The 22,611-nt window shown below is 27.5% G+C and overlaps 1 protein-coding gene across 1 annotated transcript; it reads right to left on the bottom strand.

Annotated features, from left to right (window-relative positions):
* Positions 1-13,173: 13,173 nt before the first annotated feature.
* On the bottom strand, positions 13,174-22,367 carry LOC109788576 (DEA(D/H)-box RNA helicase family protein). Its single transcript, XM_020347338.3, has 14 exons — positions 21,949-22,367; positions 21,543-21,692; positions 21,076-21,205; positions 20,885-20,954; positions 20,608-20,670; positions 19,696-19,770; positions 17,773-17,892; positions 17,311-17,352; positions 15,820-15,894; positions 15,007-15,153; positions 14,688-14,825; positions 14,394-14,505; positions 14,221-14,309; positions 13,174-13,529 (listed from the first exon to the last, which is right to left on the bottom strand). Exons 2-14 carry the CDS (start codon positions 21,676-21,678, stop codon positions 13,410-13,412), a joined length of 1,317 nt encoding a protein of 438 aa, XP_020202927.2. The 5' UTR covers positions 21,679-21,692; positions 21,949-22,367; the 3' UTR covers positions 13,174-13,409.
* Between the last annotated feature and the right edge of the window lie 244 nt (positions 22,368-22,611).

Raw genomic sequence — 22,611 nt, forward strand, 5'->3', positions numbered from 1 at the left:
AAATAATTAAATAAAGAATTTAATAATTTTAAAGTTAACAAACTTATATAATAATAACTTCTTAACCGTCAATACTTAGTAAAAGGGTTTATAATTCTTTTAACAACTTTATTAAATAAAGAAGTAGCAAAATAATGTATTAAAACAAGGCCAAAATCGCCTAATTCAACAAAAATCCAAAAATGAAACATGATGAAATAAAATTTAAATAATTTCAAATAAAATGCTAAAACTATAATATTTGTCGCTATGTCACACTAATCAAAGAAAAACTCCATTTTAAGTCTCTTTTCTATCAAATATATCCTTTTGTACCTTATTTATTCCTACAAATGACAATATGCCGAAACACAAGAACACAAACATATAGAGTTAGGATAGATCTCATCCACACTACATATATGAAGCATAAGAATCGTCCCTACACACCTACATCATCAAGTACATCTCATATGCATATAAATCTTCATCCACACATCTACAACAACTATTGCCATACATTCATTCCTTATTTATTACTAACAAGTGTAACACCCCAAATTTTCTAAAATTATTAAAAGAATATTTTAATTAAATAAATAGGTTTTATAATTATATTAAAGATTTTTTAAAATGAATGATTATTTTTGTTAATTAATGAAAGATTTTTGAAATTATTTGTTATTATTAGAGGTATAGATATATTTTATTTAATGTATTTTTATTAGATATTATGGATTTGATTATTTAATGAAATCGAAGAGATATTATCTTATGTATTTAAAGGAAAATAAATATTTAAAAATTATTTATATGAAGAGATGTTATCTTATGTATTTATATATAAGATTTTGAATTGATTAATTGGGATTTTGTCAATGGGTCACACATGTGTTAGGGTTAACGTCTCTATAAATGTGATAGTAGATCTAAGGTTAACTCACTTCACATTATCTTTGACACGTGTGTCTCGTGCTTTGAAGAGAAGGGAGAACCAAAGGGAGCTAGAGAAGACCTTGGAGATCCGCATTTAGAGTTTGATGATCATTGAGAGTTTGGCGATCATACTGAGGTAAGGAGGAGCGAGTAGTTTCACTATAGGCGTGAGATATATGTTGGGTAGTGGAATTAACCCCCGATTTTGTCTCTATTGTGTGTCTATGTATGAGCGGCTTTCTCCAAATGCATCTATTTTGTGTCTTGTTCTTCTTACATGTTCCTATTATCATGAATTGAATGTATGATCAATTATATGTTTTGAATTGTAATTGTGTGATCTAAGGTTCTTGTGGGTTCCTATGGGAAACCCTAAGAGAACTTATTGTGATAGTTTGTGAAGCTATAAATTGATATATGTAAATTGAATGATTTCATATGTTAATTAAATGTTATAGAGCATTTTTACCGATTGGATTGGGAGAAGAGAGTTTGGATGTGAGCTGTGTCAGATTCTGAAAATTCTGGTATGAATATACCTTGGTATTTGTCTGATTTCTCTGTGTGTGATTAATGAAATTAAGTTTCAATTGTTGGGTTATAAAGTACACATTTATAGCTATGGTTTAGACTCAAGAATCACATCAAAATGTTAAGGAATGACCAAGTCATGTGGGTTAAAAGATGAACCTCATATTTTGTGCATGAAATGTAATATACATATGTTGTGAGCCTTTGGAGTAGACTTAAATGATAGAATTAGGTTTTGTAATACTCATAAAAGTTGTAGCCATGGATATTAGCTTTCAAATTACGTTAGAATCACTTAAAAATAAGGTCTATAACTCAATTTATGATTAAATTAGTGAGAAAAAGTTAGGTTGTTAGATTTAGGCTGAAACATTGTAATTTTGTATTTTTTTAAATAGTAGATGACATAATTAGCTCTTGAGACCAACATAGAAGTTGGAGATAATTGTCATAGTTTTATAATAAAATTAAGATCAACTTTATATCATATATATAGCTCTAGATAGGGTTCTTGGATCACACAATGCCTTAGAAGATTAAGATATGAAAATGTAATTTGTAAATGAGGATGATGAATAGATTTACCCTTTAAGTGTTTGATCTTATAAATGGTTTGAGGTACTTATACTAATGCTTAGGAAGGATGAATTATGATAGAAAATAATTTTTAATAAGTTCTTATGCAATTTGATTGTTAATGACTTTAAGTGTTTAAATGATAGTGATATTTAAGGTCTTAATGTGTGATACTGATAAAGTTATTAGACTAGTTAAGCTATTGATTTGAATATTTAGTGACTATGGTCAAGGTATTAACGTATAATTATACGATCTCATAATGATTATGTCATGAGGTGTATCAGATGATGTTGTGTAATTATTATGTTTAAACTACAAACATGTGTAATCATTGTACTAATTAATATTGATAACTAGTTGTGGTATGGGAGTATGCTATTGATATGATTGTGATATATGTATAATTTGTAGTGATGTGATTCCTTACGAAATTTATTACTAATATTTAATTGATATAGTTGAATTATTAATTGTTGTATTGAGATCAGTTGATGGTGAAATGATGCGATAATGTGATATGATAAGACATGTGATATGCAAATTAATGAGAACATGTGAGTTGTTATGCATAGAGTTTGTTTGACATGCAGCATCATATGCATAAAATTATTTTTAAGGGTACGATATGGAATACACAACCAGGAAAAACCCCATAGTGTAAAAGCTTGGGGATTAGTCCTTAGGGATAGCTTGGCTTGGAAGTTCTAGTCTCATCTATTGTGTGCATAGGATGTATCTTACATAACTTAGTTATTCTGACCATACCTTAAGTAGTGAGAGTGCGTTGAGGGCTTGACCTAACATTTATTCCTAGGCTACTTTACGTGTATTGTTAGCAACAATGCACAAAGGTGGTATGTGATATTTTTACTAGCACCACATGCATGATAACATGTAGTATGTATCCATTACATAATGCTTCTTAATGTTATGTGATATTTAGTTGTTACATTATGAATGAATGGAATATGTTATGTGATTAATATGCTTATGTTATGTTGATATATATCTTATTTGTGTTTGGTTGCCCAACTACATCTCATGTCGTGAGCTAGAGTGAGATATTTCTCACTTCCCTTATTTTGTGTTTCTTTGCATGTTGTTGCAAGTGATCCTCAACATGATGTTGAGAATGTTGGTGACAAGACTTAGTCTTCATAGAAGGGTTATGCTTTAATAGAATGTGACATTGGGACTTAGTTAAGGATTATCTTTTTTGACATGTTTTGAGATAATTTTTAGTTTTCTTATAATAGATTTCATTGGGATTTTAATTGATTTTGTTTTGTTAAAAATGTGATCATTTTATGTTGAACACGTTGGATTTTATTTATGAAAGACTTTTCTATTCAGTTTTATTTATTTTGGTATTATGATATGTAGAGTAGAGGGTGTCACAACAAGTCATACAAATTATCTCAATTATAACATAAGATTTGTGTAATGCATGCTCCTAACTTTACATGCATGTAGTACCAATGTTCTTTTCCTCATCAATACAAAATATCATAGGAGCCATGGAATGGGACCACTCATCAATAGTGTAGGGACTGTCCATCTATAGTGATCCCTCCTAACCACCTCCAATTAGGGGATGTCTATTAGGGTTTTGTCGTAGTGTTATAGATGATCATGGTTGTCTCCCACTCCCGTTAGAGGTTCCATATCATAACTCTCTGAAGCATAGGTAGATGACCTATGATATCTCACTTGCATAGACTCACACTATCCCACCAACAATATATATATATATATATATATATATATATATATATATATATATATATATATATATATATATATATATATATATATATATATATGCATAGACTCGAACAATCACATTATAAATCAAAATATGTAACTACTCTATTCCTCATGTGCAAGTGGAAGTCCAAACCAAAGCCCAAATAAAATCTTAGCCCATCCAAGCCCTAAAAGCCCAACATGACTTTAGCTAGTTAACCTCCCCTAAAATTAATTACACCTCAAAATAAAATCAATACAAGGAAAAATATCCTACACTACTTGACCCAAAATACAAGGTTAAAATATAGGAAATATTTACAAGAAAAATATACAAAGAGAATGTAAGCTACTAAAATTACCCAAAGCTCAATAAGAGCTTGGATTTTCTTCCTTCAAACCTAACTCACTCCTTTTGGTTCCTTAAGGACTTGACCCTTAGGCATGATGTCATCCATCCTAGGTTAGAAGACTTATGTTTTCGTCTATGTGGTTGTCTAACTGTATTCTACAAGAAAATTTCATGTCAATTTTAAAATTTACAAAAACAAATTATGCACGAAAGAATCACCTTAAAGATAAAAATTCCTAGAAAAATTTGCAAAACACATATTTTCCGCAAATTTTAAACAAAATTCATATGAAAATTTGTATGTAATAGGAGAAAAATAATATATAAAAGCTAATTGTGCTTAAAAAAATGTTTCCTTAATATAATTAATTTTTATATATTATTTTTTTCTACGTATAACCACAATTAGCTTTCAAAATGAATTATAGATCTTAGTAAAAATTATAAGGCCTATAGTAACAACTTTTAAAACTTTATTTCAGCCTTTAAAGTCTTTAAATTAATGATGTGGTGTTTAAAAATACTTGTCAGTGATACTGTATTGATTAAAAGATATTTGTTAACATTAAAAAAAAACGTTTTATTTTTAAAAACAGAAGTACATCTTCTAAAGTTAGAGGAAAAATGTATAATTATATTTATTTCAACGAAATGCAATTTACTCTATATTTTATATTTATGTAAGTCATTAAATAACACCAAATATGTTTTTGTATACAATGATATAAGCGTGGATTAGGGATGGCAACGGGGCGGGGCGGGTACGGGTTTCATGATACCCGTCCCCGTCCCCGCAAGTAAAACTCATCCCCATTCCCGTCCCCATACCCGTCGGGTATGGATTTTCATCCCCATCCCCGTCCCCGTCGGGTATCGGGTATACCCGTACCCGTACCCGTACCCGTCAATTTTTTTATTTTTTATTTTTTTTTTAAAAATAATATTTTTAAATTTTTTTTTTATTATATTATAATTATAATTAGGTTATTTTTTTATCTCGCATTATAATAAATAATCATACGTAAAAAAATATTAAAATTTTTTAATATAATTAAATTAAAAGTGAATATTAAATTAAAAATGAGAACGGGGACGGGTACGGGTACGGGGACGGGTACGGGTACGGGGCGAGTAAGTACATACCCGTACCCGTACCCGTACCCGATTCAATATATCGGGTTTTACCCGTACCCGTACCCGTACCCGGTCAAACCGGATATTCCCCGTCAAAGTCAGGACGGGTTCGGGTATTACCCACGGGTACGGGTATATTTGCCATCCCTAGCGTGGATGCATAAAATCTATTTCTACATAACCTAGGTTTTAATATGTACGTCATCTCTTTTTAAATACTATATTTATTGTATATTGATTATTTAACAAAGAGATAGAAAGAGAGAATTGAATTTACGAAGAATCACTACAATAAAATGGATTTTTAGTGATATTTAATATGGTTTTTAGTAACAATAAAAATTATTACAAAATTTTTTACTAATATTTTCACATTAGTTATTATATGCAATGTTGTTAAAATATTTACTGACAATTATTTTGTACAATGGTAAAAATCCGTATAATGGTCGAAAAAATGTATAAGTTTTTGTGACATTTTTTACTAGTATTTAATATTTTTTGCTATTGTCACTAAAAGTTTAAGAAATGATTCATAATATTCTTTAATTAACTTATATCTAGTTGATGTGAGACTTGTAAAATGAGAGTTGTCATCTATTTATATATTCTTTAATTTTTTATTTTTTTTAATTATCTTATTTTCTAATTAATTATTTTATCTATAGTTGATGTGGGACTTGATTTTTTCCAATACACTCCCTCAAGTTTAGCACTATTGAGTTTGGTAATGGTGAGAAATCTCATACCAACTTAGAATAATAAGTTATAGGTCTAACACAACTCTACAAAATAAACTTGTAAGGTAAGAGTTATCATCTATTTATATATTCTTTAATTATCTTATCTCTAGTTGATGTGAGACTTAAATTTTTTAATAAATAATTATCGTTAATAATAAATTTTGATATAATGTAAATATATTTTTAGTGACTATTATATATTAGTCATTAATATTTTTATTAGATAATAAAATAGAAGTAATTAATTTATTGTTGTTAAATAATTTTTAATAATAATAAATTTTGTTGTGGTGAATATTTAGATTTTCAACCAAAACTATGCATTCACACATTAAGACAATTAAGATTCTTGAATGAAGATCGAACTGTCCATATTTTATATAGATTATATATATTTGAAATATGTGTGATTTTATCTTCATCTAATGCTACCAATCGATAAATGCATAAATGTCTGAATGCAGAGAATTCATTTCCCATTTAAAACAAGTTTTATTACGTGTATCTCTTTTAGAAAATTATAATTTTTTTATTATAATAAATGTCGTGTAAGAAAAAAAATATTTAAAAAAAATCATTGCACTATATAATTTTAGTAAAGATTAGTAATAAGGTTAATTTTATTAAATTACTATTGTTTTTCATTTACTACCTTTAGATCTGAATATAAACAAACATAATAATTCATGCTAATTAAAAAAGTTAATATGGTTTAATTTATTAATCTCATTTAAAAAATAATCTACTTTTGTAAACTATTTTTTATTGGAATTTGATATTAAAAATCTTAAAATATATATTTAGTTTCTAGTTTTACTTACTTTATTTTTTTTTTAGTTTTTATAATTTAAATTAACTTTTTTTACTCATTATACTTACTTTTTTAAATCATTTTTAGTCTTTATAATATAAGATAGACATTGTTAGTTTATATACTTACCTTTATAAACCTTTTTTAGTCTCATTAATTTATTTGCAACGTCATTTCTTTTGTATTAAAGTGATAAAGTTCTTCAATTTTGTATTTCTAATGTTGAATTTATTTTTACTTGAATTATCCTAAAATATTGGTGCACAGACACTTTGTGCCACTTTTTACTCTCACTTGGAATGCTCATTGTTGAGACACTCATTGCCCAATTTTTTTCACTAGTGATATTGTCATATATTGATGACTTGCACTTATGTTATTTGACTCTCGCAATATCACTTGCGAAAAAAGTGGACAATGGGTATATAAGTAATGAGCGTTGTAAGTGAAAGTAAAATAGAGACACAAAACATCAAAAGAGAAAATTCAAGATAACTTCAATAAAATAAATTCATCATAAAAAATACGAAGTTAAAGGCCTCTATTACATTAATATAAAAGAGATCACGCTTCATAGAATTTAAAGACATAAATTAAAAAGGATTTTAAAAGGTAATAGGGACTAAAAAGGCTTATCCACTATTAAAAACTAAATAGGATTATAAAAGATAAATATAGGAACTAAAAAGTTGTATTTTAAACTATAAGGATTAAAAGATAATGTTAGTAAAACTGTAAAGACTAAAATTGTATTTTAATCTATTAAAAATAAGAAAGATCTTTTGAAATACAATCTCAATTAAATAAAGGGTTATTTTGGGAATGATGACATTAAATAGCATGAAACTAGTTGAGATTTGTTTATATTTAAAACTAACCAACAAGAGTTTTTTTCTTCTTCTTATATTCGAAACAAGAAAGACACTATAACACAAAGAACTTTTAGTAAGATTTGAAAAATGTTACCTAATTGTGTATAAATGTTATTAATTTACTTTTACAATATATTATCAAATGTTGTATATAGTTCATGTTGCTAAAAACCTTTTAATAACATTTTTACACAATTAAACAACATTTTTCAATGTTATCAAATGGTATTTTTTTGTAATATTTTAATCATGTTGCTAACTTTTTGTTAACTTAATAAAATAATAGTTAGTTTTAATATAGATGTTGATATCAATTATTATATTTTATATTTCCTAAACTTCTACAAGTTTTTTAAAAGAAGGTTGAAAACATTCTTAATTAGTCACCCTAATTATATTTCAAATATCAAAGTTCATTTATCTTACGTATAATTGTATGATTATATATATTTCTTATAGTTCATTCATTTACTTGATGTGAGATTTTAATTATTGAAAAATAAATAAAGATGACAGAAGTATACTCTTTATGTAATATTTTTTTACTTGATGTGGATTTTGATTTTAGAAGCAATTAGAAATAATTATATCGACATAAAAAAGTGTTACTTATCTATAGTAATGTTTTTTAAAAAAAAAAACATTTTACAAAATAACCTATGTAACATTTTTTTACTTAATATGAGACTTTTAATTTTGAAAATAATTGAAAAGAATAATATTAAAAGAAAAAGTATTACTTTATCTATAGTAACATTTTAAAAAAATATTTTAAAAATAATCTATTTTTTCAATATATAGTAACATTTTAATAAATGAAAGTAGGAAAATATTGATAAAGAATTAAAATGTAGTAGTGGGAGTATTTATTAGTTTTTCTTGATCTATCCAAAATAACACAATGCAAAAAGGCAAAAATAGTATTAATTAAACATTTAATATTTAACTAAAGAAAGAGGGAGAAAATTGAATTTTCGAGGATTTGAATTAATTGTGTAAGAAATTTTAATTAAAAACTTGTTTATTATCGTGTTGTTGATCAAAACATGTTTTACTTAAAAAGAACGAGTCTTGTACCAATTATACGGATGACTTATTGGTTGAGCGAAACTAATCTCAATTAGTTTAGTAAATTTTTGAGTCTATCTCTAACGATGGAATAATGTGGTTAGGATTCTCTTTTTATTCCCAAAATAATACTTCATTTAATTGAGATTATATTTCTAAAGATTTTTCTTATTTTTAATAAGTTAAAATACAATTTTAATCTTTATAGTTTTACTAATTTTATTTTTTAACTTTTATAATTTAAAATAATTTTTTTGGCTATATTTACCTTTTTTAATCCTATTTAGTTTTATTGATCAAATTCTTTCGCAAAAGTTAGTCATTGTCGACAAAGCTATATAAAAAATATTTCATACCTATAATAAAGTAAGGCAAAACACTTAATTCGGTCCTTTATAATAATTAATAGTTTCAATTTGGTTCCTAATAATTTAAAAAAATGTCAATGTAGGACTTTCCATCCAAATTTTACAAACGATGTTAAATGTGATGAGGTGGATGCCACGTAGATGCATAGGTGGCATGCCTCCTCACTCCCTTCTTTAATGATCTGGATCCGTTCTGAAACCAGAACGGGTCGTTCCAGATCCAAGGATTGTTCTTGATTTCTTAGTTCTCTCCATATTGAAATTTTGACCGGGGCAAATTGTGAACCAGGATTGATTTTCTTTAGACTTTTTAATATAGAGTATCGTCTCAATTTGGAGTAATTCAATAGTATCTTTGGATTTCAAACCATAGGGGAAAAAACCCAAGATCATTTAATCCATACATGTTTTGGGGATTGTAACAGGTCATACACAATGGGAGGCTGGTAAATGCAATTCATCTACATTTCACCACTCTACCATTAGAATTATGCTTAAGTTTATTGCATCTACTGTTCTAGATCGTGACGGCTCAGACAGTAAAGTACGTCTAACTAATTTATTATTTATATGGGCAATGATGAAAAATAGGGATAAGAAGATCAACTCTGGTGCATATTTTAATATTTAAATTTATGTTATGTTATGAATTGTTGTTTTCAATCTTTGAACCACATTGCTGCATTTTGTTGAAATGTAACACTTAAATTTAAACATCAGTCAATGCTCCTTTAATGTAACACTTAAATTTAAATTTAAATATAAATCGTTATGGAACGACCCATTCTTAAACCAGAACGGTCCGTTCTTAAACCAGAACGGTCCATTCTGATACACTCATTGTGTGTTACATTTGCATCTGGAATAGCCTATTTCAGATACAAAATTAACACACAACAAGTGGGATCAGAACGGCCCGTTCCAGGTGCATTAAAGAAGGAGTATGGGACCTTGTCACTTGTGTATCTACGTGGCATCCATGTCATCTACACTTAACACCGTTTGTGAAATTTGGACGAAAAGTCCCACATTGACATTTTTTTAAATTATAGGGGACCAAATTGAAACAAAAAATTATAGAGAGATGAAATTAAAACTATTAATTATTATAAGGGACCAAATTAAGTGTTTTTCCCTTAAAGTAATAATATAGTGATGTTTTCTGTTGAATCTCCTTTTCTTGAGGGTTGTCTTAGACCGGAAGATTGGGATTGAAATGAGAAGAAAAAAAAATATTCAATGCATATTGATATTAATTTTTTAAATTTTATTAAAACAAAGTTACAAGGATAATCATAGGTTAAATTGTTTCTATAAATTTAATTTAAATGATACTAAATTTAAAAATATTTAATGTTCTCATTTAAATTTAATAAATTCAAATTTGTATGCTACGTTAAACCTTTCATTTATATTTTAAAAGAAAAATTTGTACAAGAACAATTTAATTTTTTATCCAAAATATTTTTTATTTTAACATTATTGTACTACCCATATCGGTATCAGGGCCCACCTCAGTACCGAAGAAGTCAGGCCACATCGACTTATCAAGTCAGCTTACTCTCCAATTGATAAGATAAACTGATAAGATCTCAATCTTATCAAATCATAATCGATCCCACTATCAGTCGTGGGAAAAACTCTAATCTACATCAAGGTACGTGCATTATATATATGAGATCCATACACCCACAAAAGATGAACTTAAGCATCGGAGTCTCTTTTGCAGGTACCAATCTCATCTCGGAGCAGCTGATGTACCAGGCAGAAGAGGCTCGCCGATCTTGCCCGAAAATCATCTCCACACCAATCTCAAGTAAGAAAAATTATAAGTAAAAATAAAATATTTAAAAATCAATTAAGATGTTATGTCTTTTGAATATTATTCGATTATTTATAGTAAAGCATTATTTAGTTAATTTTAAAGATTACTTTTATAAATTAAATATATTCATTTATATGGTTATTTTTATAAATTCAATATTTATTTATATGGTTATTTTTATAAATTCAATATTTATTTATATGGTTATTTTTATAATTTTTTAATATAAATGTTTTATTTATAATAGATTTTTAAAAAAAAAACTATTAATTGAATGAAAAATCAAACGAATAGACTAATTTAAATAACAATAAAAAGAAACGTTCTTTTAAAAATAAATGTTTGAGTTATAATAGTTTTTATTAATTGTATTTATTTAATGAAGAAATAGACAAACGGTGGAATAAAAATAAAATATCAGTCAAAAATATATACTCTTTCCATTTTTTTTCATAGTTGTTTAAGGTTTTGCACGGGACTTAAGGAAATGATTGATATTTTAGTTTTCAAAAATATATTACTTACTTTCCTGTTATACCCTTTATTTTTTCTTTTTATTTTCTTTTGCATTCAAGTCTTGAGACGGTTGATTTGTGTACACTTATTATTGTTATGCACCTTTTGAGAAGTCCATGAATTAATGCATTGATTATTATACACATGTGAACTGTAACTTACTCCATTTAATCACACCTAATCATGAATTAATGCATTAATTATTATAATACACGTGTGAATAGTAACCTACTCCATTTAATCACATAGGTAGTTGGAGAAAAAATAAGTTGACATTAGAAATAAATAGATACATTATTCAGTAAACATACATTAATTATCGAGGATAAAAATGAAAAAAAATAATAATAAATCATTGATTTTAGTAAAATGACAATAAAAAAAATAACAAAATATCTACAAAATGACTATGAAAAAAAATGAAAGGAATATAAATTAATTATTACAATAACATTGTGTCGAAAAATATTACATAATAATAATTCAAAATTATATATAAAATTTATAACAAATAATTAATTTTTTATTGAAGACAATATTATATATTATTTCATAGGTGTCAAAAAAATAAAACAATAGTCGATAATTTTCTCAAATATTATATACATTAGTTATAATAAGTCCATAAATATATATATGTTTATTATACAATTAAAATTTATAATAAATTATATATAAAAATAAATACTATGTTTAAATATATAAATTATATTTTAAATTTATGATAAATAATTTTTTATGTAATAAAAAATATATTTTTATTTATTAATATTTATTATAAAATATTAATATTTAATTAATAAATAATTGTAATAAATAAAAAATCAAATTAGATAAAAAGTTAAAAAAAATCCTTACAAACCCTCTTATCAATGTTTTTTTTTTAATAATAAAAATTTATATTTAATATATAAAATTAATCGTCATTATATACCTTAACTTATAAATTCTCTTCAGTCAATTTTTTCTATCATAAATTAAAAACAAAAATAACTTATGTAATTATTTTTATCATATTTATTAATTATTAATATAAATTAAATACTCGCTGCATCCCACATTTAATTATGCCAGTGCTAATAATAAGGGAGAAAAAGAGGTTAAACAATAGTCATGCTAAAAGTAATCTTATTGGACCGCTTATGGACCGTTTTTAACAAACTAATAGTAAACTTACATATATATATATATATTTTGAATTAATTACTTATACACTATCAGGATAAATTTTTTTTACATTAGTAACAATTAGATTTTTTAATTGTGTCATGTCAATGTTAAAAGTAAATATGTTTATAGTAACATGATACAATTAAAAGATCTAATTAATTACCAGTGTAAAACAAATTTTATACTAACAATATATAGATTATTAACTTATATTTTTTTCTCAAATTAAAATAAATTTATTTTTAGTCCTTAAATCTATAATTAATCTTTTTAACTTTTGTAATTTTTAATTTTAGTCTTTAAATTCAATTTTTAAAAAAATTATCAAATATTATTATACAAAATTTACCTATTAACATCTCTATAAGTAAAAATATAATATTAAACTCAATTGATGTTATATAATTATCTTAACTTATTATTTTTAATTGTGTTATTAATAACTTCAAAAATTGAAACATGATCTTTAAAAATCAGAGACTAAAAACGTAATTTTAAATTTGAAAAATCATAAATAAATTTATCGTAAGGGACTTCAAAATATACTTAAAACATTAAAAAATTATGTTACTATTTATTTGAAGTTCTTTTACCGGAATGATTCAAATGGAAAGTTTGAAGTTTAATGTCATTAAAATAAACTTTAAGACTGAACTTTAATTTACTCTATAATAAAATAATTTGCTCAAAACTAAATTATAATGCACAATCAATTTTTCATGGCTTCATTTGATTCATTCATCTGCCTAATTAATTCAGTCACTGGCAGTGATATGATCTCATCTTCTAAACTTTTTGGATGATTTCCCATTCTTGAGACCGAAGTACTTGTCGATATCCTCCCCATCATTATCCTCTTCGCCCCTCCTTTTCTTTTTCCCTCCAGACTCCTTCATTTTCTGCACAAGCATATATACTAACACTTAGTACTTTCTAGCAATTAAATTAAAGCACATAAACATTGGCTGATTTAAAATCCTTTATCATATTTTACTAATTTCAGGAATATAATCACATACACATACAAAACAAGTTGCTTTCTAGTTTCTACCACATTAATCACATACTTAATTGTCTTATTCATTAAGATTAAAAAAATAGTTAATTTAATTGATAATAATAGATTTGTTTTATTTATATATTTTTTCTAAAATTACTCTTATACTACTTCTCTTTCCTACTTAACACTCATATATCTTCTAACTAATTAAAGTATATGATTTTTATTGTTTTTTTCTCTTAATTAATACTCACCTTTCTCCTAATTAATTAGAGTTCATACTCTTTAATGAGTTTATAATTAAACTCTAAACACTTGAATTATAAGTATATTAATTTAAAAATTATTAATACACGAGACAATTTTAATTTGATCTTATATAAAGAAATAAATAATTATTTTAAGTTTTATAAATAATAATGGAGATAGTAATACCCAAAATTTCGTTATCACGTTCTTTATTGTAAATAAAATGGGGCAGACAAATGATAACATCACATTCAACAAAATCCCTCACCTTAATTTTTGTTATTTTTCAAAAAAGAAATAGTCTAGATTAGAATATAAATAAGCTCAGTACAAAATTTTACCATGACGGCTAATCGTTTGGCCTCACTAACACGCTCTTCCAAAAGCAGAACTTCCTCTTCTTGTGCAGGATACTCTGGTAGCTTCTTGTCTGAGGAATACTTGTATTTGTTATTCATAAACACTTTTGTTCTTTAACATGTCAAAGAAAATACAGAGCATATATACTACTCACCTATAAGCTTCTCTATTTGAACGTACCACTCAAGCTCATATTGATTCACAAGGGAAATGGCAACCCCAGAGCGCCCTGCACGTGCAGTCCTTCCAACACGATGTATATAATCCTGTAGCTCGAAGTATCAGCGAATATAAACACGAAAAAGTTCCTTAAACTATTGTCTTTTTCCATGATTCCAGGTCTTGTGTTAATTTAGATGTGTAATGAGTCATGCATGTGAACTTTTGCTTAATTATAATTGTAATAGAACATGTCAGTAAAAACATACAAGTGCATAGAACATCTTACTTTGGAGTTTGTGGGGATGTCATAGTTAATCACCATATCTACCGCTGGAATATCCAGTCCTCTACTAGCTACGTCAGTACAAAGGAGAATATTGCACTCTCCAGATTTGAACTTATTCAAGGCTCCAAGTCTCTTCGACTGTCAAAAGATTATTACAAAAATAAATAAAATTGGTGATACTTCATTGACACACCCTTAAATAATGAAAGGATGACTAAGACAACCACTTCTTACACCCCACCACTCCCTCCCAAAACAAGGGAACAAAAAAGGTTGAAAACAAATTAGAATTATAATACAAGATTTGTAGTACAGTAACCTGGCTCATATGACCATTAATTGGGATGGCTTTTAGACCAAGATTTCTAAGGATCAAAGCTAGAAGCCGAGTTGCATCACAAGTGCGAGTGAACACCATTGATGTACTTCCAGACATTTCAGTGAGAATGTATACAAGGTAGCAATCCTATAAGATAAACACATAATTAATGAACACAATCATCACAAACGTAAAGGATAATGGGCATGATTGATGAAACCCAAAACGTATGAATATATATTAATTTCAATCCAAATGGCTAATTTATTACAATTGCGCCATACAAACAGTGTGCTCTCTATCTAACATCATAATCTTTAATAAAATAATTCTTCTGCCAAACCTATAGCATGACAGAATTAATTCATGGTTGAAGTTTGTCCTACCTAATCATGATTATGTGTCTCCATCTAGTATGTTGCAAGCAGCAGATAGCCAGATACATTTTAAAGGAAAACAATGACAATATATGAGATATTTTCAAATTCGTTCTCATCCATTCATGAACATTCTTTTGTAAGATATCTTTAACAACCTCACTAACACACTTTTATTAGGTAAAACTTATTTTTGGACAACAAATAGAAGTAGAAACTTTGTTTGAAGCAGGCACCAATGCTTTGTGTATAAAAAGGGAATATAAATGGCAAGACATTTCAAATTACTTTTCCCCTCAATGTGAGTAGTTGGTAATCTTTACACAACCTCCATTGGGTCAAGAAGCCATTACGAGCATTAAGAAATTCAATGTACAGTTGACAACAATTTCTTTTTTTAAAATCCAACATTTTTCTGATAAGAAAGAAGAGAAACCTTGTGTTTGGCTGGCAAGAAGCGATACTGCTGCTTCAATGTGTCAACAGTGGAATACTTAGATGCTGCTTCAATCTAAAACAAATTTTGAGACACATCAGAACAGGAAAAAAAAAAAATATATATATATATATATATATATATATATATACATATATAATTAAGTAAAAATACTCCCCTCCTTTGGATGACGCTTAAAGTATATTGCCTTCATTTCTAATTTTAAAATTATGCTACCCTCCCTCAAGAGATGAAATGTGTTATACTTAATCATTATACAGTAAATAAAACCCTTAGCAAGGGTGAGCAACTGTGAATGTGTGTTTCAAGTAGGGATGGAAATAGGCAGGCCTCAAAAACAGGGGCCTATAGCCTGATCTCTTTAAAATCTAGTCTGTCCTAACCTATTAAATAAAAAAATCAAATTTAAACTTTTAAAAAAGCCTATTTATTTAAAAAGACTGGACTTATGCTTATATAAAAAAAAAATTGTTAGACTTAATAAGCCAGCATATTTATCAGTATAAAAGATTGGGTATTTTTTTAGTTTGTTACCATAACTATTTTAGTTTGTTAAAATTGGAGTTGGTTATTTAAAATATGGCAAATGAGATATAAAAAATATTTAAAAAGTTTTGCTTTTTGAAAAGAATAAGATTACCCTTTTCTCATTACATGCTTACAACATGTGTGAGTGTGCGTAAACATGTGTACGAATTATCTCTAACAAAAAATGATTCATTTTTTCTTCTCTTTGTGGCATTGCACATATTTTTTTTAAAATCTAAATTTTAATAATATTGAGTAAATTATTTTTTTATCACACAAATTAAAAAATAACTTAGCGATATATTTAAAAATATATTTGTTAGATTTTTAAAAATAATGTTTATTAGCCTAATTAACATTGTTAATATAAAATGAGCTTACTAATAGGTTAGAACAAACTTTTAAAAAAGATCAGGCCAGACTTATATAAAAATCTATCATAAATAATAGATCAAACTTAGGCTTTAATTTTATAAAACAGATCTGATCTACATATTTTAAGTCTGACCTATATATTCAAACCCCTACTCCCAAGAACATTTTTCCTTCTTGTCAGACTCCCTGTGTCACCTAAAACTAATTTTGAACACGGTTGTTTATTTTAAAACTGTAAAACATTAAGAAAAAGAGAAAATTCCTTAATATGAACTTTGGAAGTTGAAGCTTCACCAAAAAGCTTCATTTTATCTCTTACAATTCTAAAGTTAATAGTAAGGGTTTAAAACTAAATATCACTAATACTAAAAATAAGAAAATTTATTCTTACGAAGCTTGTTTATGTTAAAAATGACTAAAGTTAAAAATAGGAATTAAATTCTCAAAGGGTGCATGATTTTTCAAAAGAGAAGACAGGAAAAAGGTAATTTAAACATCTCTCAAGAAAGTGGAGTGTAATGTAATTCCCCCAATATTTAAACATATTTGTAACAATTACAGTAGTACCTTCACAGGATTCCTCAAACAAACCCTTTGGAGCTTCTGGACCTGCAACAGCGAGAGTGCAACTTGATCTATTAGCAACATAAATTTAAAAATACAAGTCAACAACCAAGCATCTGTAGAATATTGTAGAATATAAGCAGCATATAGATACCATTTTGTCCAATTTCATTTGCACCATAATATCCTTATTGAAGCAAATGCATGTTGACATAACGAGATATAATACATTTGACCCCAAATAATAAGATTAAATGTTTTTGTTAATCTATTAAAAAATTATATATCAACAATTAGAATTAATGACCTGCATCTAATAAGGTTCCATATCTATGAATATGTATAGAAAAAGGGTTCACTTGCATATTAAGATGCCATAATTGGTAAATGCCAAGGTATAAAGAGGCAAAAATTATGAATATATATTTTCGAAGTGAGCAATAAATAATAAATTTATGAATATACCTTCTTAGTCATCGTAGCAGAAAACAGAAATGTTCTCCGCTCACGAGGAATCATCTGTAAAATCTCATTAAGTGATTCCTCAAAGTCCTCATTCAACAACCTATCTGCCTCATCTAAGACCTGCTCAAAATAAAGAGTAATCAAGTAAGTCCATGTATATGAATGGAATGGAAATGAGGACAAAATTGAGATAAGCATAAAGTAGACAACAAAATGGATTACTAATTTCTTTTTGTAAAATCCACTAACATCTCCCAGCATCCATAAATAGAAAACAGAAGGCATGGCATCCTACATCTAAATCAGTTATAAATCAGCAACTCATTTGCTTTAAACATAACTATGTAACCACGTAAGATAAACCAAAACCAATGCAGAAACATGCATTGTTTCAACAATATATAAACTTGTATCAATTTTAAACACCACATTCAAGTCACCAAAATCGATCACAGTTCAGTTGCATGAATGATCGATTCTCCTTCACAACTAAATATATTGTTGACTAATGAAGACTTCAGGGAACGGAACAAGTAGATAAGAATTTATCAAGACAATAATCAAATTGGGTGGGAAGATTATGCACAAACTGATCTAACCTTATGTCCTTTTGTAATTAAGAGAGAGGAATATAGTGATCAGAGAAGTTGATAAAAGGAAAGAAAAGAAAAAGGAAAGGAAATATACATTATTATTTTAATAAATAATATTTACTATTTAGAGCAAAAATTAGGGATATTATTACTAAAAATGTTTGTCTATTGCCTCATTAACCAATTATCCAAGCGTGGTCACAACAGGAGACATGGCAAAATTCAGATCCCATGCAACTAGAATCATAATACTTCTAGTCCGCAATGCTGTATCCAATACAGATGGGACAGGGAATATGCAGGAAACATAACATATTTTTCAACCCAATAAACCAAAACTGCCTTGGTGTGAGTGTGATGAGGATGTCTAAATGAATCAATATGTAGCTCCTGTGATGGAGCAATTGGAAGTGGAAACAAAGGGTCGCCTGTATTTTGGATGAGGCTACTCAGTCAGGATATATGGAAATTAGATTAGTTATTAGTTAAAAGGATATCATGGACCAAGTCCATCAGGCCATCACATCTATAAATAAAAGGTTATTTGGTAGAGGGGAGGCATTCAGATTGTTGTAATTAGAGAAAAATCTTCCTAATTAGAGAAGATATTTGTAGAATCTTCTATTTATTTTTCAGCATATTTTTTCCTTATTTCCTTATTTTGGAAGATTAGATTGTTACAAATAGGTGTAATGAGAATATAATATGCATGAATGATAATAATAAAATCATTCTCTTTTTCAAGTAGATCTTTTCAAGTTTTAAAACTGGCTACAAGCACAGTTTGATTTTAATCTAGATTCTACTAGTTTTGATATTTGGAAACAGGTTTTTGAAAGGGTAAAGAGAATAAAATGTTATTTTCAATGTGATGGCAGCAGTTTTTTGCTCTTGTCTTTATTTTGTCCAGAAGGCTAAGCCAGAAGCTAAAATATTTATCTTTAAACAGAAGAAATTAATGCAGAAACCTGTACAGGAGATGATTATGCTGATATATGAATAGACTAATGTAAGAATAGATTGAAATAGAAATACAACAGATATAAAGGTTTTCTTTCAATTGTTGGTGTAAATAGAGGTTAAGTATGCCCTCTTTTTCTTGTGTATATTTTGAGCTCTGAAATATATAATTTCAATTTAAAAAAATATATATATATTTATAACCATAAAAAACATTCATCTATATTAATCATGGGGAAAAGGAAGTTAAGAATAAAGCATTCACCTATATACCTTCACCAAATATATATGAACATTCAAATATTCTTAGGATACAGAAAGTAATATCAATAATTCAATATATTTCAAAAAAAAAATGTAGAAATCATACCAAGTATTTTAATCTATTAAGAGAAAATCCTTTGGTATGTTTTAGGTGATCTAAAACTCGTCCAGGAGTCCCAACCTGCATGAATATGAATTCATCACAAATAAATAAATAATAATAAAAAAATATAGGACTTCTAAAATGAGAAGGGCAAAAGTTAGTGATAAACTAAAGATTTGCTTACTTCTGTTTTCATTTTTTTTAGATCATTTTTATTTTCACTCTTAATTATAAAACTATCATCTTTTTAATTTAATTTTGTTTTCAAAGATTAGTACAGCAAATGGAGAAAACAGAAAGGGGAGTTATTTTCGGTGTTTGTTTGCAAAGATTTGTACAGAAAACAGAGAAAACAGGGGGCAGTTATTTTCAGTGTTTCTTATACAAATCTTTGAAATTGGGAAACAGGTTAAAAACAAGGTAGCAGTTTTGTAATAAATTTACTCAACAAGTGAATGTTAAAGGAACCATGTTAAACAGCAAAGCATTAACATTTGAAAGCAGACATGCTAAAAACAAAAGGAAGGAAAAATCAATAAGAATTCATTTCAGCAATCTAATCATTAAACTTTTTTATGCGAATACTCAAACATCATTGGAATTTGATAGCTTACCAACTACAAAACATTAAGAAAATAATAACACTAACAAATTCTATCTCTTCACAAGAGAAAGCATATAATTAACACGATGATCATTAAAAGTTCTGATCAATAATGAGCTATACAAGCCAGTAATTGATTTAGAAACCAACAAAAAAAATAGTGCATTTCTTTAGTTAAACATGAGTGATATATTTTATATACATACTCAACTCAGGATTAAATTTTGATCTCACTCAACTATTATCTAACACTATTGAATTAAAGAAACAAATGAAATCAAAACATTCTTATCAGCAACAGTAACACTTACAATAATGTGAGGTTGCTTTGCTATCTTGATGGATTGTTGTACCATGTCAATTCCTCCAACAAGCTAGAGAGAAAGGAAATCATGTCAAGAAAATAGTTTTTCTAACGTGATTGTCTCAAATAGAAGATTAACACAGTGCCTAACCATTATTTAAAGCTAAATATTATGCTGGAAATGGTATAAGGGGACAGAACACAAAAAGTCTAAGTTATGCAGTAAACGAGAAGCAATAAAATTCACACTGAATCATTTAAAAAAAAATTATATTGAAACTCACCACAGCACACTTGACACCAATTTCAGAACCTAGAGCTTCAAACTGCTCAGCAATTTGAATAGCAAGCTCTCTAAATCAATAAAAAGGTTAAAAACAGAATAAATAAACTAGTTAAATGTGAGTTAGCATTTTCAATCAATAAAAATTCAAATTATATGAAAATCCATCCCATGATTAGGTATCAATCAAACCTGGTGGGAGACAACACACAAGCAAAGAAATTATTTGGGCGTGGTGCTTCTAAGAGAGCATGCAATATGGGAAGGGCAAAAGCTCCAGTCTTACCAGAACCTGTTTGGGCAAGTCCTATCACATCTTTTCCTGAAAAACACAAACCACAAAGAATAATCAGAAATATAATAGGATTTCACCATTGTTAATAAAGCCAATCCCCAGAACAAAAGATAGAAAAAAATATAGAAGTTGGAATGGGAGACTATTGGAAAAAATAATGCAATCAACAAAAACAAATATAAAAACAACGATATATGGTATATAACTACATAAGTTTCAAGTTTCAAGTTTTCAAGTTTAAAATCTAAATGCCATCAGGGTCATACAACAAAGATTGTTATTTTTTTTCTGTCTTCTTCTATTTTACAAACAGTTAAAACAGAAAAATATCACATTGACTTGTAAAACTTAATAAAATGCTAACCTTCCAACGCAAGAGGAATTGCTTCTATCTGTATCTTTAATGGATTTTTCCAACCCAATTTTTCGCAAGCTTCCACCAATGACTCAGCTAAGCCCAAATCCTTGAATGTTTTTATTTCTTCATTCTCTTCCTCCATTCTTAGATTTTAACCTGTAGATAAATTTCAAAATAAAAAATTTAAATAACTTGTATACAGTCAAAACTCATAACCATCAAAAGCAATTGAAAAAAATAACTAATGAATAAAATATTATCCAAATGAGCGTTCCCCTTTATCCCATACCAACATTAGAACTATTTATTTTGAAAACAAAAACAAGCATATTAGGATGACATTTTTATACTGTTTGAAAGAAATATAAACATAATGGTTGAACATACAGGTGTTGTTAAAATCGTGACTTACCTCGTAAAACCCTAAACCCTAAACTCGTAGGGTATGCGGAGAATTTTCCGTGCTAAATCGGAAGCAAAAACGTTGCGGAATAAGATCGGAGTAAAATCCCGATCTTCCGCGTGATTCGTGGAATCAGATTCTCTCACGATTCGAAAAAATAAAAATAAAATATTGGGGCAGATTGCAATCGCAGATATCTTCGCTGCAAAAACCCTAAGTTTTTCTTCCTATTTATATTGCTGCGTCGCAGAAGAAGAAGAATAACACAGCCGCGCAGCAGTAGAAGAAGAAGAAGAAGAACACAGCTCCGCAGCAGAAGAAGAAGACGACAACAGAGGCAGAAGAAGAACGCCGCACGGTAGCAGGCACAGTAGAAGGCTAAATCCTCTCCTGACTTAGGTCTGAGCCCTGGTTTGTAACCGTGTCGTTTCCTTCTTTTTTCTTTCTTATATTTTTTTTTAATTTTTAAGTTTTAAACATATTTAAAAATATAAATGTCTTTACTTTCCATCATTAATAATTTTTTTATTTATTATTTATATAATTTTTTAAAAAAAATTTACTTTATAAATATATTAAATCTAAGATTTACAAATTAATAATTTTTCCTTTTCAATAATTAATATATTACTTTTAAAGTATTGTTATTTTTTTATTAATTAAGCATTATAT

The sequence above is a fragment of the Cajanus cajan genome, chromosome 7 (genome assembly GCF_000230855.2).
Source record: "Cajanus cajan strain Asha chromosome 7, NIPB_CcT2T_4, whole genome shotgun sequence".
Lineage (NCBI taxonomy): Eukaryota > Viridiplantae > Streptophyta > Magnoliopsida > Fabales > Fabaceae > Cajanus > Cajanus cajan.